This window comes from Heloderma suspectum, chromosome 4 (assembly GCF_057233095.1).
Source record: "Heloderma suspectum isolate Gila_16-S chromosome 4, 16-S_ref, whole genome shotgun sequence".
Taxonomy (NCBI): Eukaryota; Metazoa; Chordata; class Lepidosauria; order Squamata; family Helodermatidae; genus Heloderma; species Heloderma suspectum.
Window position 1 is genome coordinate 65,230,429 of NC_139461.1, and position 18,377 is coordinate 65,248,805.

The following is an 18,377-nucleotide window of genomic DNA, read 5'->3' on the forward strand; positions in this document are numbered from 1 at the left end:
AAGTCTAAAACATCTGGAGATCTACCCTCTGCCCACCCGATGTACAAGATTTGACCCTTAAGTCCAAACACAACAGGCTTAGCCTGACTTCCTCCCCCACAGCCCCCTCCACTGTGTCAGGTCAATAGAGAATATACACTACCCTATGGTTTCAAGTCATCAATGAGAGCTTCCTAATTAAAGAAAAGATGAGTGTCTTCTCAAGTGTAAAACCATTTCTCTCAAAAGTCTACTCAGTGTCCTCCAGACTTGCCTCTTTGTTTAGCAACCAAACTCTGCCTTGGACCGAACTAGACTATGTGCAAGCTGAATATAACTGTATGTTTCCAATACATATTTGCATGATGACTTCTGCTCTGTGTTTTACATACTTTAAAACCAGGCACGATCAAGAATGCATAATTAAGATAAAAGTTACAAAGTCTAGTTTTACCAAACACGCTTTGGCTTGGCTCCCTCAAATACATCTCCACGTTTCCAGATTGGTCATAAGTAAACTCGTCCTCGTGGATTTCAAATAATCTTTGCTTATGCAGTGGTTCTTGTTTTTGTAGATGTCCCCCCTACAAGTATCTTATCTCTCCCTCTCCCAGCAATGCCTCCTGTGAGCTGTTCATTGCAGCTGAAAAAGACTTTTACTTTGCCTGAGAACAGCTTGCACTTCTAAAGGAGTGAAGTGAAACTTGCTAAAGATTGGAAACTGCAAACATAGCAAAGGATACAGATGAAGCAACTGCGGGGGAAGCAACAGGAAAAGAGAGAGGGAGGTATCATGCAATTGGGCAAGAACCTGCTCACACCAGGCAGAACTATGGTGGGGCCGCAATTCACATGTCTGCCCCATTCGTTATTTCCCAGCAGTCAGTTGTCCCAGGCACTTCCCTTCCTTCCTGGTTCCAATACAGGAAGTGAGCCAGGAATAGAAAAAGTCCCTTCAGCAAAGGACTGAGGGGAGGGAGCACAGGAGGGCACAGCAGTCTCCTCCCACATGCTGCTTTTACTGTTAAAAGCTGGGAACCCATTTTATATGTGACTGTGATGGATGCACAAAAAACCAGGTCTGCCACCATCATGTAAAATTTGGCCTGAGAGTGGGCACAATAACAGTAGAATTGTTACTCAGTTACTCCAGTTCCCTAGAACCTTTGTTTGCTCACTTCACTTTTCTTCACACATCAAATATGTTTATAGAGTCAAAGGAGTTTAAGTGCTTCAGTTCAACTACAGACAATCCATAGAGCAGCCTTCCCCAATGTAGTCCAGTATATTTGGAGGGCACCACAACTCCCATCAGCCCTAGCCTGCACAGACAACAGGTAATGGAAGTTGTAGTACAACAATTCTCTCTGCACTGGAAGAACATATGATGACAACACAGAGCAAGTAACAGCATAGGAGGAGGATGTGTCTATTTGGGAAGGAACCAGACACACCTGTGAAAACTTTTAGCCACTTCCTCTCTCTTTATAGATATCCGCCTTTTGAGAATGCTTCAAGAAGCAATGAGTGCCCATGGTGAAGGGTGAATCCCTAGGCCTTCAGCCCAGGACACAAAGACTGAGAACACTTAAAAGCTTGCATATGTTTTACCAACAAAGTATTGATCACAATTGCAAGCTATCACATTACTAATTCTTCAGTCAACCAACTTGGCTGAGCTCCAGATATAGGTTTCTCCAGTTCCCCCTTCCAGTTTAGGACAGAAACTTTCACTTCCTCGTCTGGAACTCAGTCATCTCTCTTAACCTATGTTTCCCACCTTCCTTTCAGAAGTCAAACATTTCTACATAAACCCTTTAAGCAGAAAGTCATGAGGTGGAAGAGGCTTGAAAAAGTCAACTCCTCCAGCTTGTAGTCAAGAGACATGCCACAAGATTACAAACGGATTAGGTCTTTCTCCTCTAGCATGACAACTAGACAAGTCCAGTATATTGCTAAACTATCTTCAACAGCAACTATTGATGGCAACATTTCTTTAAAGCTGCCTTCTCCAACCTGGTGCCTTCCAGATGTTTTGGGCTGTAACTCTCATCAGCCCCAGCCAGCATGACCAGTGGTCAGGGATAATAGGAGGCATCGTACAAAGTATCTGGAAGGGATGGGTGGCTGCTCTAAAGCAATCTCATTGCTTTGGGAAGCATGACACGAGGTCTGCTACACCAGCATCTGTGCACTCAGCAATACATCTCCATGAATAGGAGGATGAGGAAGAAAACAATATGATATTGTGTCGAAAAGCCAAGGGCTGATTTAGTTGGACTAACACACATTTCACATGCAGACTGAAGAATCATCATGCAAACGGGACTATAGCTCAATGCTAAAACATATACTTTGCATTATAAGGTCCCCAGCATCTCGAGTTAAACAGCTCTCAGGTATCAGGGCTCAAAAAGACTCAAGAAAACTAGTCTGACTACACCATACAAGGCGATGGTCTAGTCATCATGGTCAGTATAAGGCAGATTCTCATTTGTTAAGAGAACATGAAACACTCACTCAGGGTAACTCCTAGCATAAAGATACAGGTAGAGATGTATGCAGGGCAGAAGTTTTGCTTGTAGGTAGGTTCTACTCAGAAGGTTCGATCAGTGTGTGGAGGTTGAGGGCAGGACCCCCTTCCATAGGTCTATTGTACACTGGATTGTTGTCTCAATTGGGCTACAAAAACAGGAACTTGAAGTTGATACACCTCTTATTTAATACAAGGGGCTAACCAAGCTTTGCATTTACTCTCCTTAAAATTGTGGTCCAAGATGCATAGAGCCAAAGGAATTGAGACAAAGTGAGAATTCTTGAGAGGAATTCTGAATCCACAAGGCAAAGCCAAGGGCAATTGTTACTGTAAACTTTACATTATAAAGTATATTAAGAGAAAAAAGGGGGGGGGATCCAAATTTAAATATTGAATACTAAGACAGGACAAGATATCTAGTACTAGTTTCAAAGAAAGTTACTAATCCATTCAATATAGGTTACCTTACTATCAGTCAGAAGACAAATAAATTTCTCTTTTTTAACCAAAACAAAACAAACAAAAAACATAAAAAAACCCAAAAAATGTAAGAACATATTCTAAAATCCTCAGTTTCAAATATTACAATATTCTAAGCAGAAAAAAATAGGTTACACATAAACTTCAGTAAAAGCAGACCAGATATCCACATATAAGTTCATTTGTAAGTTACGCCTATCTGTAAGTTACGCTCTTTCAAATCTTGCTAGAGTTGTTAAGTCTTCAATCCATTGCATTATAGGCGGTAGGCTTTTATCCTTCCAGTATCATAGTATCAGTCTTTTAGCAACCATAAAGGCGTGAAAGATCCATGTACACTGACCATGTGTCACATCCCAAAAAACAGGTAAGTAATTTAAGAGAATGTTTACATCAGTAAATATAAAAGAGCTTTCCAATACAAAATTGATCCATATAATAACTTCCTCCCAAAAGGAGACAGCTATTGGGCATTTCCAAAACATATGAATAAGAGAAGCATTGACTACATTACACCTCCAACAATTAGCCATATTTGACAAGCCTTTCTTAAAGAGACGAGACGTTGTGGTGTCGAGTAGACCCGAAACAAAAGTTTTTGCTGAATAAGGTGTAACCGAAGATCCATAGAGATATCCAATACAGATGCCAAAATGGCGGTCTACTGATTAAACAAAATAGGATGTTCCAATTTCCTATTCCCTTCCGGCTGTAAACCACATGTATCATATTTGTTCCTTGATAATAAGTAGTTATAAACATGAATTGTAGGTCGATATACATGGTCAGCTTCAGTAAGTATTTCCAGTAACAAAGGAGACTTCGAAGCAGTAAAAGCAGCAGGACCAAATCTAGGTGCTAACAAATGTTTCAGTTGCAAATACTACCATTCCACTGTAGCAAGCAAACCAAATTTATCTCTCAAAGCTGTAAACAGCAAAAACTCATCATCAACACCCACTAGTTGATCCAGGGTAAAAATCCTTTTATCTGTCCAGGTCCACCATAAAAACATTTTTTCCCCATTCTTAAATCTGGATTTCCCATAAAGTCAATTTGGCATGGGAGAATGGGTCAAAGTGTAATTGCTGTGACATTATACGCCACACATCACTGACTGCCATGATTGTGGGAGGAGCTCTGTCAGCCTTAGAGAACCTAATGCCATCCATTTAAAGAGAGGCTCCAGACAAGAAGATTCCAACACTGACCAAGGTGGAAAATCAAATCTGAGTGAAAAAGACCAACATTTAGTACAGGTCAACAAATAAGCCCAATGATATGTAGCAAGATCCAGAAAAATGAACTCGCCTTCGTTAATTGGAAGTTGCATCCTTTTCAAAGATATTATTCGTGGAAAGGAACCCCAAAAGAATTTACAAAACAGAGCATTATTTTTTTTTTGAAATATTTGCCAGGTATAAGTATAGGGATCCCACTTATAAATAATTTGAGGTATAGTATTCATCTTAAATGTATTAACCTTACCCCATAAACTCAACTTGAAAGATGGCTACCTATCTATATCTCATTAAATATCATTAATCAATTTGTTTAAATTTAAGCTAATAATTTGAGATATATCTCTAGGGATAATTATTCCTAAGTAAGTAATGAACTCTGGACACTGTCAAAATTGCCATTTGGCTAATACACTAGAGTATACCCTATCTCCAATCAGCAGTATTTCTGACTTTGACCAATTAATTGAATAGCCATACAAATTACCAAAGGTATTAATCAATTTCATCAAAGCTGGAACCGACAACTGGAGTTTTGAGATAAACAACACAAGATCATCAGCATAAAGGCTAATTTTAAATTCTAAACGAGAATGGACTCATCCATGAGTACTACTATTTTGTCTAATAGCACATATCAGGGGTTCCAAACGTAAGTTGAACATCAATGGAGAAAATGGACAACCTTGACTGGTGCCCTGCCCAAGTACAAAAAAGCCAAAAATAAACCATTAGTTATTCCTCTTGCTCTTGGAGGTGAGTATAAGATTTTAACCCATTTCAAAAATTCTATAGGAAAACCAAAATAAGTCAATGTGGTAAAAATAAATTTCCAATGAATTTGGTCAAAGGCCTTTTCTGCATCCAAGGAAATGATGACCTCCTGGACAGTTCTTTCAAAGTTTAAAGCAACTAGACCAACAACTAATCTGTTATAGCATTAGCCAACATCTTACAGTGCTCTTCCAAGGAGAAAAGCATTCTTTCCTCTAAAGGGGAAGTGCTCCTCATTAAATATATAGGTAGATATAGGTAATGATCTCATAAATCAGGTGGTTTTGAGTCACACCATCATTATTTGAGGGGAAAAAAGAGGTAGTTGCCCGATAGCAGATGATTCACACATAATAAGGAGGATCTGAAAGTGATTGTCTGCCTAACAGCAGCATTGAATTCATCTATACAGTGACCACAGAATAAAACAAAATAAGTGGTTGGAACCATACTTCTACTTTGTTCACAAGGAATACTGATATGCATATCACCATCACATATGTATATTATGGAAACCATAGCACATTTTGTTGAGCAACAGAGCTTCAGCATTTGCTGAAGTCTTGGACGTTTTCTCTCAAACAACAAACCATCAAGCATATGTCTGGAAGTAAATATTTCCAAGACAGAGCCAGTCTTCTTTAAGTTGACCTCTGGTCTGAACTGCAAATAAGCTGTACTGCCAATATAAACAAGTAAAGCAAATGAAACACCTGATGGACAGACGTATTGAGCCAACTAATCCTAGCAAAAGCTAGACTATAATGTAGTATCCTACAAGTTGCTTTTGCATAGCGCTCCACCACTGCACATGGCACAACCTGATCCTATATGTTTATTCAGAAATACATAGGCTTGAAACCTAGATCTAAACTGAGTTCTTATGAGATGGGATGGGCACCTGGAGCTACCTGATAAAAATTCTAGCCAGTATTGTCAGTTTTCTAAGGTCTCTGATAGAGGTATTTCCAGGACTGCTATCTAAACTCCTAGTTTAGGAGTTTATATTTTATAAACTATACACAAATTCAGTTCTATGAAAATACAAAAATTGCTGGAAAGTATGCGAATATATGCACTATTAAAACACACACACAAAACACAGTCTTATACATCTGATCTGTCTTTTTTTTTAAAAAAAATGGGATGCTGGGAATTGAACCTAGGGCCTTCTCCATGTAAGTCATGTGTTCTGCTTCAAATCTACAGGTCTTTTTCTACCAAAATGATATTTTAAAAAATAAACACACACCATAACATCCTAAATCATTTTCTTTCACTTTATTTCAGAGCAGTAGTGTTAACACCAGTTTTGTCATTGCATGGTGGCCATTACCAGTTGATTCTTCAAACTAGAGCTGAACCCAACATTTATTTTTCAATCATTTGTTGGGTGACCTGTGTTGGAAGGGAAATCTTCCAAACTTGGGTCGGGGGGCGGGATTGCTGTTTACCTTACTTACCCTTACAAAGTGGCTGAGGGTAGAGATCTACAGATTTTGTTTAATCCGTTCTGTGGGGGTTTCACAGATTGTAAGGCATTTTTCAGCCCGCTGTCCACTCATTGACAGAATCAGATTATTTTCCCCTTTTAGAAAAGTACGCAAAGATGTCTGCCACAATTTATGGAACTTTCACTGGCATTTTGCGCATTTTTCTTAGCTCAGTGTACAAACAATGAGCAAAGTGCACCAAAAAAGATTGTTACACAGCTGAGGCTGAAGACAGATCAGATGTATAAGACTGTGTTTTGTGTGCGTGTTTTAATAGTGCATATATTTGCATATTTTCCAGCAATTTTTGTATTTTCATAGAACTGAATTTGCGTATAGTTCCAAAAAGTGAAAAACAAAAACAGGTCCCCAAGTCCATGGAATCCACCCAACCCAGAAAACACATTCTGCTGCAGAATCTGCAGGTTGGATTCATAGAAATCCAAAGTCATTTGAATCAGTTTTGGATTTCTCCAAAAACCCGAGCTAAGGCTTTCTGTTTTTCCCCCCTTGCTTTTAAACTTTTTTCAATGACCGGCTGTTGCACCAGTCCAAGGCACTGTGAGGAAACACGACAGCTGCCAGTAGGCACTGCCATCTTTTTATAGTGGCCACCATGCTTTTGTGATATTTTTCTCATGATATCTCATACAAACACAACATCTAGGGGCATTGTAGGATAACCAAAATGGTGGAGGTTTTCTTAACAGTAGTTAAAAAAAGAGAGCCCACCACTCTGCCATATTACAAGGAAACTTCCCCATGAAACTTGGGTGGGCAGCCACCCACAGAGGACAGGGCTTACCGGCAGCAGAATCTAGCATGGCGGGGTTAATGCCAGGTCCATAGCAGCCAATGTAGCATAGCAGCAGTCACTGACATCCTCTTTTTCTTTTTTAAAATTTAAATTTTTTTTAGTGTGGCACATCTCAGGATGGTGCTGTAAAGAGAAATGCTGGGTGAGGCTGTAGCTGCCATCATCTTCATGCTCCCAGAAAGTTTCTGGGCCCCACTACACTGGCCCCAGTGTGGAGCAAATCCCCCCTCAGAACTAGAGCTGGTCCTGAAGAGATGGCCCATTACAACTACGCAACACTACGCCATTACTAAGAAGCTGCCTATACTATTGGACCATTTAACTCAATATTGTCCATACTGCCTGGCAGTGGGTCAGAGAGGGCTCTGTGCCTGTTCTACCTGGAGATACTTGGAATTGGCCATGACACCTTTTTCTTTTCATACAGAGCATGTGCTTTACTGAGCCACGGCCCTGCTGCTCCTTGTAGCTGCTGGCACAGGAACATCAACTCTTTGAGTCACAACAGAAGGATACAAGGACTGCCTCCATTTTCCATTCCTGCTGTGATCACTCAGTATCATCCATTTCCACTAGCAAAGGGGAGTCCAACCTACTGCGTTTCAGTTCAGTGGCATTCCTCAATGTGATTTGGATGTTGACAGTTGCTTTACACACACGAACGCAGAAACACACATAGGATTGACAGTTTTTCCATTTCTGCTGGAGTATTCAACTCGAACCTGATAGAAATACTCTGAATGATGCTGAGAAGTTATCAAGTCAGGAAATTGTGCATTTAGACAGCAAGCATAATCAGAAGGAGATTTCAGCAAAATTAAACACAGCCTGCATCCTCCGTTCTCCCCTAAGGAAGATGTTTTGCATGTCAAAGATGCCTGTGTGTACAAAGTGTAGTTGACAGCAGTTAAAGAACATTTAAAAAAAAGTTCAGCTACATAGCATATGTCATGGAAGCCCCTCTCCATGTTGCATTAACAGCTGAACAATATGAAGAAATCACAAAATTTGATAAGTTGCTATGACTGACAGTGTGCTAACCCTTTCTTTATTGCTTTTAGAGGCATACTCCAATACAGGATACACTACAGGCTGTTACAAGATTAGCAGCAGAGAGTATCCAAAGGCATTTTAAAAACTTAAATATTAAATCCACAGTTTAAGTTAAATAGTAATACTTAGCACTCAGATAGCAGTTTAGGGTGTATAAAGAACTCTGCAATCTTTCCCAGAACCCTGTGAGGCAAGGGTGGGTAGAAAATAGATCACCAGATGTTTTAGGCACCAACTCCCAGCATTCCTGATCATTGGCCATGATGGCAAGGGCTTCTAGGAGTTGAAGTCCCAAACATCTGGTGATCTATACCTTCTGCCCATCCCTAGTAAGGCAGGTCAGCATCATTATCCCTGTGTTGCAGCCCAGGTGTCCTGAGCATACAGCTGGAACAAGGATCTGAATGAGGACTCTTAGCCCAGCAAAGATTGAGAAGACTGAGGACTTGTACACATTCAGCAGTTGCAGCTGCTGTACTTCCTCACTGGCTACAGCTGAGCTTTCCTCCCCACAAATTGAGTTCTGCTCTCAAATAGACCCTTCCTCCTGAGTAACCCCTAGCCAAGAGGGTCTCTGGTGACCAGGTTGGTGCTCTGACAATGACTCCTGAATGTCCCACCTAGGCCTCCACTGCTGCTCTGGAGAGCCGTGGGGCAAGGGAAGAGAGTCAAGAACCACATCAGGACTCAGGATGGGTTTGAAGGGGTTCTTTGGCCTCAGGAAAAGCATACCTGCAACAGGACTCCTCAGGTTACCCCATCTCTTCTGTCAGAGTGGGGTTTGCAAAGGAATCCTAATCCTCTTCCTCCAAAAATATCTCCCCTGGACTTGGGTTGACCAGGAGCCTAACACCAGGAGGCTGACCCTGGGAGAATAATGCCTTGTTGATGGCCACCTCACAAGTGTATGGTCAAGCTGAGATTTGAACTGGGGGCTTTCTAGCTCACGCTGGGGACACCCTATAGCCCTGCTTTCCCAGCAGCTACTACTTTGGGACTAGAGTGTTATGTGAACTCACAGCAGCAGACAAAAGAGCTCAATGACTGTAAAAAGAAAAGCAAACATAGCAACACTTCCACTGCCACCGAGGATTGTACACTAAGGAAATCCCCCCATTAACTATGCATTTCGGGCACCAAACACCACATGATGATTACAGGAAAGCCATAACAGCACTCTACCCAGTATGCACACATAATGCAAAAGCATGCTTCCAGGAACATATAACAATGCTTCCTTCATCAGATGCTTCACATGGCCCATTGGTCATACAGCATACAGGTAGAACCCAGAAACTTTCCAGGAGAAGCTCCAGAACCAAGCTCACAGGAGGTGGAACCATGAGTTACCCAATAGATCAGTGGGAAAAGGCAATGAGATGGGTAGCAGGAAGTGTGGGCTCAAGTCCCACCCAGGGGAGAAAAGAATGCGCCTTCCACAAAGCAAAACTTGCTTTTTTGGTGACCCTACCGGAAGCAAAAGTTGGATGGAAAAGAGAGAGGCAGCTAAACTAGAAACCACCAGGCTTCCCACAGTAGAGAACATCACCTTGACCACACAACCACAGGAACAGACAAGAGAGAGCTATGATGGTACCTCTTCCATGGGCCAAGTCCAGGCAATGCCCTCTTCCTTTATCCATGCATCGGATGTAGAGATCCTAGTCACATAGCCTAGCATGGAAAGGAGAGTAGCTCTGTGGAAGCTCAACAGAAAAGAACAGGCTTGACTCTGGCCATAGTCCCCTCCATGGAATGGGGTTGGTTTAGACCACCAATGTACCTGAGAGGGGAACAGTGTGATAGCCACCAGGCACATGAACCAATAGCCTTACCTAGGTAATTGTCTGATACTTAAGTGTTCCATGATCCTTTATAATTTTGCTCAGCTCCCAACATCCCATTGTACACAGCCCTATGCTCATCAGGCTGACTGCCAGGATCTGCTGATTATTTCCCCAGTACAATCTGCTCCACTCCCCACTGGGGGTGTACAAATCCTACTCACCTGGGTCCACTGGGGGTCAGCGGGGGGGGGGGAAGCAATCCGTTCCTCCCCCTGGAATCCTCCCCAGCCAGCTCTGCTCCATGGCGAGTCCGCTGAGCCACCGGTTGGGTCCGTCCACTGCCAGACTTCCGTCCACTGCCGGTCTGCAGACGCAAATGGTGTCCGGCACAGCGGACGTCATTTGGGTCCCTGCTCTTTGCCGTGATAGGCTACGTAAATCTTTACGGAGCCTATCATGGCAAAGAGCAGGGACACAAATGGCGTCCACTACACCAGATGCCATTTGCATCCGCAGACCGGCAGCGAACGGACACGGACCCAGTCGGCTGCAGGTAGGATCCAGCTGGCACGAACTTCGTGGGGTGGCGGAGCTGAGTAGTCCATTCCGCCACGGACTCCGGGGGTACTGATTCTTAGAATCCAGCCTCATTGGAGTCCGTGGCGGAATTCTCCGCCATCCCTACTCCCCACTCGCCACTACACTTGAGTCATGAGTGTTTGGTCAGCTTTGGCAACAGGTGGAGCAGAGTGCCTGGCGTTCACCAATAGAGTGCCCGGCATTCACTGGTACCTCATTGCCTCACCGATGCATGGTGGTAGTTTACCTGGATTTGGGGCTTTGTTTTCCACAGGGGCCTCCTTAGTGCAAACTTAGCAGTGTTCCCCACACAGAGCACACAAGGAGCCATCTATTAAATTAGTGAGGAATGTTTCACCAATGCCCAGTTACCCCAGGAGCGGAGCTAAGATTCCTAGCAAATGTTTGCATGTTGTGTCCTGAAATAGGTTACCCGTAAGACCGGGATGGGGGACATGTGGCCTTCAGATGTTGTTGGAGTTCAATTCTCATCATCCATCACCACTGGCTATGCTGATGGGAGCTGCAGTCTGCCAACATCTGGAAGGATACACGTTCCCCGTCCCTGCTGTAAAGGTTCGCATGAGACAAGTGTTACTCATTTGAACTTCATTTCTTTTGCAAATCCGTGGCTGTTTGCACAAACTGCCCCATCACCAAGATTAAAGTTGTGTGCTCCCAATTCTCTAGATATGGCAGCAGAGGGATATGGCTCCATACTATATGTCTTGATATGTGCCAGCTAACTTCCCTACCTGCTGTTGTGTCATGACTGACTGAGAGTTAGTTGGAATCCTTTCCATCATTGTGGCTGGGGGAAACATTGTGGCTGGGAATGATACCACCTGTAGGCCAACTGATCTGGAGGGCCCCAAGTTGAGAAAGTCTAACTTATACCATTTCTCTTTTGCTAGCTTTTAGGTGCCAGATGGAGTCCATCCCGTTCTCTTTGGCATTTAATAGCTTGATGTATCGGAAACTGTTTTAAATGGCCTTTTATACTGCCTTTACCTGGACTTTTAATTGATGGCTCTATTGTTTTGTCTGCTGTTTTTTATTTCCTGTTTTGTGTGGTTCTTATTGTATTTTAGTTTTTTACATTGCAAGCTGCCTTGAGGACATCTGGTGAAAGGCAGGATAAAAATCCCATGAATTAAAACAAATATTGCAAGCATATTATGCTGTCATCAACCGGTGAGCAAGCACATAATTCCAACTAGCTTTCACTCTTTAACCACCACACCCCCAACTCTATCCAGCCCCCCAGCCCCCCACCAACTTAAAAGGTCTTGTTGACCTTTGCTGGTGCAAAGTGACTTAGGACCAAGCCTATCCCAATGCAGCAGGATCATGCCACTAGCATTCCCTATACTTGGTATCGTCCTATCCCAAACACACTTCAAGTTGGAATTCATCCTTTCCAAAGCCTAACTACCAAATAATATGGTTCTTCCCACTGTGAAATAAACGTTTCATGTAAATCCAAATATCAACATATACAGTCTTGCCGGAGGTTAATCAACCAGAATGTACAGCGACATACTGAAAGCAGACACTGCCAAGATAAAATGTTGTAACCAAATATTGATTTTATTTATTATTTCTACTTATAGGCTGCTTTTCAGCTTTAAAGCTCCCAAAGCAGTGTACAATAAAAACTGGTCAAAACCAAATCAAACATAAAACAATAAAAGCTATTACAAGTTTGTTTTAAAACAAAACAACACCTACAGAAGATACTGGCACATATAGACTAAACTAACAGGTTTAAAGGGCTGACAGAATAAACATGATTGTTATATTTTTCTAATAGAGTAGCGGGAGTAGATCTGGAAAGTTTGCCTCTGAAAGGAATTTCACAGAACCATCACGGATAGAGCAGTATTCCTAATAGAGGACAATCTTTTCTTCCTTGGCCATAGAAGCTGTAACAGGGCCTCAACAGCCACTCGGTCGAGACCCTGGTGGGTGGCTGGAATGCCGCAATCACTGGAGCATTAGATCGGGTGGCTCTGAAACGCCCTCTCCCCCTGAACAGGGCTCGGACTGCACCATGGTTCAATCCACGGTTACGAACTCTGAAACAGAAGGTGAGACGGCTAGAGCACCGGTGGCGGAAGTCTCGCTCCAAAGACGATCAGACACGGGCTAGAGCTGTATCTTCAGCCTATCACGTGGCGGTGAAGGCAGCAAAAAAGGAATATTATGCTGCCTCTATCGCATCTGCAGAGTGCTGTCCCAGGGGGCTGTTCCAAGTGGTCCAGAGCCTGGTCGGTCCTGTGGCTCCGGAACCGCTGGAGCATTCTAAGGCCTCCTTTGAGGCCTTGGCAAGGTACTTTGCAGATAAAATTGATCGGATAAGGAGTGTTACTCCACACGCTGTGGATACAGTTAGTGAGCAAGAGGCGGCCTGTGGCAAACTGATTTTGTAGGGTGGGTTCTGGCTTCTTCCTTCTGATGAAGTGGACAAGGTGCTTTCATCTGTAAGGCCGACCACCTGCTTACTTGATCCTTGCCCATCTTGGCTCATTATGAGCTGCAGAGAGAGACTGGGTGAGGGAATCAGGGTGGTGGTGAACGCCTCCCTTGAGAAGGGAGTGATGCCATCAGCCCTCAAGGAGGCAGTGATAAGACCACTCTTAAAGAAGCCCTCCTTGGATCCCCAAGTTCTGAACAACTTTCACCCAGTCTCAAAACTGCCATTTTTGGGCAGAGCAGGTGGTGGCAATGCAGTTGAAGGCACACTTGAAAGAAACCAATTATCTAGACCTATTTCAGTTGGGCTTCAGGGTTGGGCATGGGACAGAAATGGCCTTGGTCGCCTTGGTGGATGATATGAGGAGGGCTCTGGATAGGGGTGAATGCTCCTTCCTTGTTCTCCTCGACCTCTCAGCCGCTTTTGATACCGTTGACCATGGTATCCTCCTGGACCGCCTGGAGGGGTCGGGCATTGGAGACACTGTATTGCGGTGGTTCCGGTCCTTCCTCTCCGGCAGGTACCAGAGGGCAGCACTGGGGGAGGAGGTTTCGGACCCATGGCCACTCATTTGTGGGGTGCCACAGGGTTCCATCCTCTCCCCGATGCTATTTAACATCTATGTGAAGCCGCTGGGGGCTATCATCAGGAGGTTTGGGGTGCGGTGTCATCAGTATGATGACACGCAGCTCTACCTCTTGTTCAAATCTTTCACCAAGGTTGGCCGTAGAATCCCTGTCCAAATGTCTGGAGACGGTGAGTGGCTAGATGGGGAGGAATAAGCTGAAGCTGAACCCTGACAAGACCAAGGTACTTTTGGTGGGAGACAAGAGGAGGCTGGGGGATGTTGACCTGGTGTTGAATGGGGTACGGCTACCCTTGAAAGACCAGGTCCGCAGCCAGGGGGTCATTTTGGACTCCCAGCTGCCAAAGAGGCTCAGGTGTCAGCTGTGAGCCAGACAGTGCTGTATCAACTCCATCTGATACGGCGGCTGCGCCCCTTCCTTCCCAACCATCTGCTCCCATCGGTAGTACACGCCCTGGTCTCCTCTCGTTTAGACTACTGTAATGCACTCTACGTGGGGTTACCCTTGAAGATGGTTCGGAAGCTGCAGCTGGTACAGAACACGGCAGCTCGCCTGATTAAAGGCAGCTGCCGGCGAGATCACATCACTCCAGTGCTGAAGGAGTTGCACTGGTTACCAGTTGTTTTCTGGGCCAAATTCAAGGTGTTGGTTTTGACCTTTAAAATCCTGTATGGTTCCGGCCCAGCCTATCTTAAGAAGCGCCTCCAGCAACACCAGACAGGCCGCTTAACAAGATCAGCCTCGGATGGCCTTCTCTCTGTCCCATCAGCCAGGACAGCTAGACCGGTGGGGACAAGGGAGAGGGCTTTTTCTGTGGTGGCCCCCACTCTGTGGAACTCCCTCCCTAAGAAACTCATCATGGCTCCTCTTTAATGAGCTTCTTCCATGCATTAAAAATGTGGCTGTTCAGGCAGGCATTTGGGGTGGTTTAGGGTATTTTAGAAAATGTTTTTATTATAGAATTTTGTTTTAAACTGTTTTATTATATGTTGTACATCGCCCAGAGTGGCTGGGTGACCAGCCAGATGGGTGATTAATAAATTTAATAAATAAATAAATAATCAATAGATCTTAATCCATGGAGGTAGGGGTTAATATGGGAAAAGACAAACCATCATATATACCTTTGACCAGAGCTACCTTAGGGGTTTAACTTCCATGTAATACCATAGGCAAAGAAAAAAAGAAAGGAAGACTGTAACATTAATCCAAATAAAATGATGGATATGTTTACGGAGGCAAAATGACAAAGATTCAGTATTTAGTACACAATAGCCAAGAGGCCTATACTTAGCAAGTCTGCATCCTTTTAATGCCGAAGTAGTTGAAAGAATTTTATCTAAAACACTGGATTTCCTGCTGGTGTTAACATGCATAATGAAACCTCAACAAAAAGGAAGTGTGAAAAGAATTAGCCACAGCCACCTTCTTTAGCAACCGGATGGCTTTATGGTCCTTAGACACAACATGCACTGTACCAGTTGATGTAGCAGCTGACCAGATGTTAAAACAGTTACCATTCCTGTATTATAGGAAGCAATAAAGGCAAAAATCTACAGCCTGCTTCTGGTAGCAATAGGCAAACTTCCCATGGCTCAGTTTGGAACTGGCTCAACACTTATGAGATTTCTCAACAAGCATTCAGAAAAAGCTAATGTGCTTTTCGCAAGTTCTCTCCAGGATGGAAATGTTGTTGGCACATGTATGCTGATACAAGTCACATGCATGTGCATTACCATATTGTTCCCTGCAAATTGGTTTCACCCACTCTAGTCATCCCACAGAAAGGCAGAAAGCAGCCTGGAAATCTATTCAAGCATGGTCTGTTGCTAGTCACTATTTATCTTGCCTTGGCAAAATAAACAGTTAATCTTAAAGTAGTTTAACAATTATTAGGTCCATACATTCTAATATTGTCCTGTGATTTCATATAACTGTCTAGGAGCAGCATATAAGAAACACTTTTGGGGAGCAGAAATCTGTGACATTGTCCATTTTCAGGGAAAGCATTGCCATTATCAATTATGAATGCATTAAAACTTGAATAAAAAGTTCATTTCCAATCTACAGTCAGCATAAGCCACACAAGAGCGATTTGCCTATCCTTCTCTAAAATGAAACAGGCACATTTCAAACCCTGTTAAAAAGCAATAATGTCTATAGTATTTCAAAGTAATCAACTGGCAAAAACAGTAAATTAGCACAATGTTAAAGACATAACGTAGCTCCCACTTACAATTTTCTGGATGTTTGGAGCACATGATATTGGTCATGTGCTCCAAACCCTGGTTATATGCAGTTATGGCTTGGAGGGCACATAGGTCAGCCACAGACAGTTGTGCGTGCGCACAAGCACAGCCTGAGTGTCCGTTGTCCCATGGATCTCCTCCAGCTCAGGTCTCCTAGAGCAGGGATGCAGAACCTCAAGCCTGGGTCCAATCCAGCCTATCTGAGGGCCCAACCCAGCCTGTTTGGGGCTCTCCAGATGGCTATGCCCCTCTCCAATGATTATTTGGTGGTTTCCCGGGTTTTGTAAGGTCTTTGCCTCCCTCAATTCTAAAAGGCTGAAATGCCTCTCCTAAGGGTAGACATGACAGAGGTGTACAAAATTATACATGGTGTGGCGAAGGTGGATAGGGAGACATTTTTCTCCCTCTCTCAAAATACTAGAACCTGGAGTCATCCCATGACTCTGATCGGTGGGAGATTCAGAACAGATAAAAGGAAGTACTTCTTCACACATCACTAGTAGATAGTTGTGATGATACATAGTGTAAAAAAAGTAGTAACAAGCTTTGCTTTAATTAAGTTTTTTGGTTTACCACACAATAGATTTCCTGAAGAAAGTGTGACACAAAATATCAATGTTAAGCCTACATATGTATCATTTGGGTTTCGGGCACGGTCCCTACAGGGAAAAAAATAGACTGTAGTATATCAATATCTGATGAGTTCACAAAATACTCTTTTAAAGCAAAGAATCAAACAGTAGAAACACGAAGACTGGAAAATATGAGCAATACTTACAAAGCTCTCAAACCAAGCATCAGATGTCCTTACAAATTCATCAACACCACATGAGAGATTGAACTGTATAAACTCCCCTTCCCCCAGGGCTAAAGGAAAAGTGAGCCACCCTGAAAATAACACTGACTTCCTTTTAACTAATGTACTGTAACATACGTTTTATCTGCTGTTTTAATAAAAGTTCCTGTAGGGGTCAGACGCACAAACTGCCCATTTAGTATCACACTTCCTCTTTTTAAAGAAATGTGCTCCCTCCATATGGTTCACGTTACACTGCTTTGAAGGTTGCTTTGAAGGTTTTAATTTTAAAAGGGACACAGAGGAAGGGAGAGCTATCAGGTTTCAGGGCTTGATACAAATCAACCTTCCTTGCTATATTTGTGACCCCTTACTATTATTATTCAGTTCTACAGCTGAGTTGTACAAGGTGCTTATCTGACTTATGTACACAAAAGCCTTATGAGATAGGGCTGGAGGTTAGAGAAAGAGGCTTGTCCGAAGCCACCCCTGGGAACTTCACAAAGGGTGGGGATCCGAATCCCCCATAATGCTCTACCCATTCTATCACACTGCCCCCATCCCGACAATATATAAACGCTCCTGTAACAAACCTAGAATCCCATGGCCGGCCACTTCTTTTGCTTAAGTAGGCACACATCTCATGAGATTTTTTTTATTCCTCAGTGAAAAGGACAAAGATATTTGAACATTATGTTTGGGTGGGTAAACTAAAACGAAAGCGCTCGACACAAAATACTTTTTGGTTTAGGAGAGAATGAGCCCAGGTGGTGCCGGACAACATCAAAGCACGAACACCCAATTTATACTGCAATCCAGTGCTCACTTACCTGCGAGGAAGCCCCATGGAACTCAATGGCACTTACTTCTGAGTAGACACAGAAAAAGATTACACTATTACCGCCCTAAAAAATGCCTCACACTCCTTCAAGGGACATCCACCACCTGGAGAAAATTATGAGCAAGCAATAGCCAAGATTTGGATTTCCCTAGAGGACATGATTTGCTATTTGGCTGAAAACAGCAGCAACTAACTCGAGCAGTGTGTGTGTGTGGGAGGGGGGGATCCAGGTTGAATCTGGCTGGTCACACAAGTACAGATCCTTGTTGGAGGGAAGTTCAGCGAGATGTTTATGGCGGGCAGACCAGGACTTCGTCCCTTTAAGAAAAACACACCCTCACCCCCAGCCATCTCCCAGTTCCCCGAACAAATAAAGAGTCTCCCAAACAAAAGCTAAACTAACGGAGGAGGGAAAGAAGACTTACTTTCCTGAGCCGGGGCGGGTTGATCTCAGCGAATTAAGTCCGCTGTTGCTTCAGCCCCAGGGCTGGGGAGACAGCCGCCCAACCCCGCAGCAGGCGCCTGGCCGAGAACGAAGCGGGTCCGTTCTCTTAAAAACAGAGGAACTGAAACCCCGTCGAAGGCGACCCGGAGAGGCTCATCTCCGAGCTGCCCGTCCCGCTGCAGGGAGGAACTTGCGCGTCTTTCACGAGCTGGGGCTCGCCTTGCGCTGCGGCTCACTTCCTGAT

At 43.6% G+C, this 18,377-nt stretch overlaps 1 protein-coding gene across 8 annotated transcripts in view; it reads right to left on the reverse strand.

Moving 5' to 3' along the window:
• LYN (LYN proto-oncogene, Src family tyrosine kinase) overlaps positions 1 to 18,362 on the reverse strand; it is a 65,463-nt gene extending 47,101 nt beyond the window's left edge. For 3 of the 8 annotated variants that reach the window (XM_084849502.1, XM_084849498.1, XM_084849495.1), the window contains exon 1: positions 18,114 to 18,362. Coding sequence is in view for 1 of the 8 variants with exons in the window: in XM_084849494.1 (XP_084705620.1) it covers positions 723 to 844 (122 nt within the window). In the remaining 7 variants the exon portion in view is untranslated. Of the gene's footprint in view, positions 1 to 722; positions 943 to 16,829; positions 16,910 to 18,113 lie in introns of those variants that run through there. The other 5 variants (XM_084849499.1, XM_084849494.1, XM_084849497.1 and 2 more) reach the window with 5 other exon arrangements.
• Positions 18,363 to 18,377: the final 15 nt, after the last annotated feature.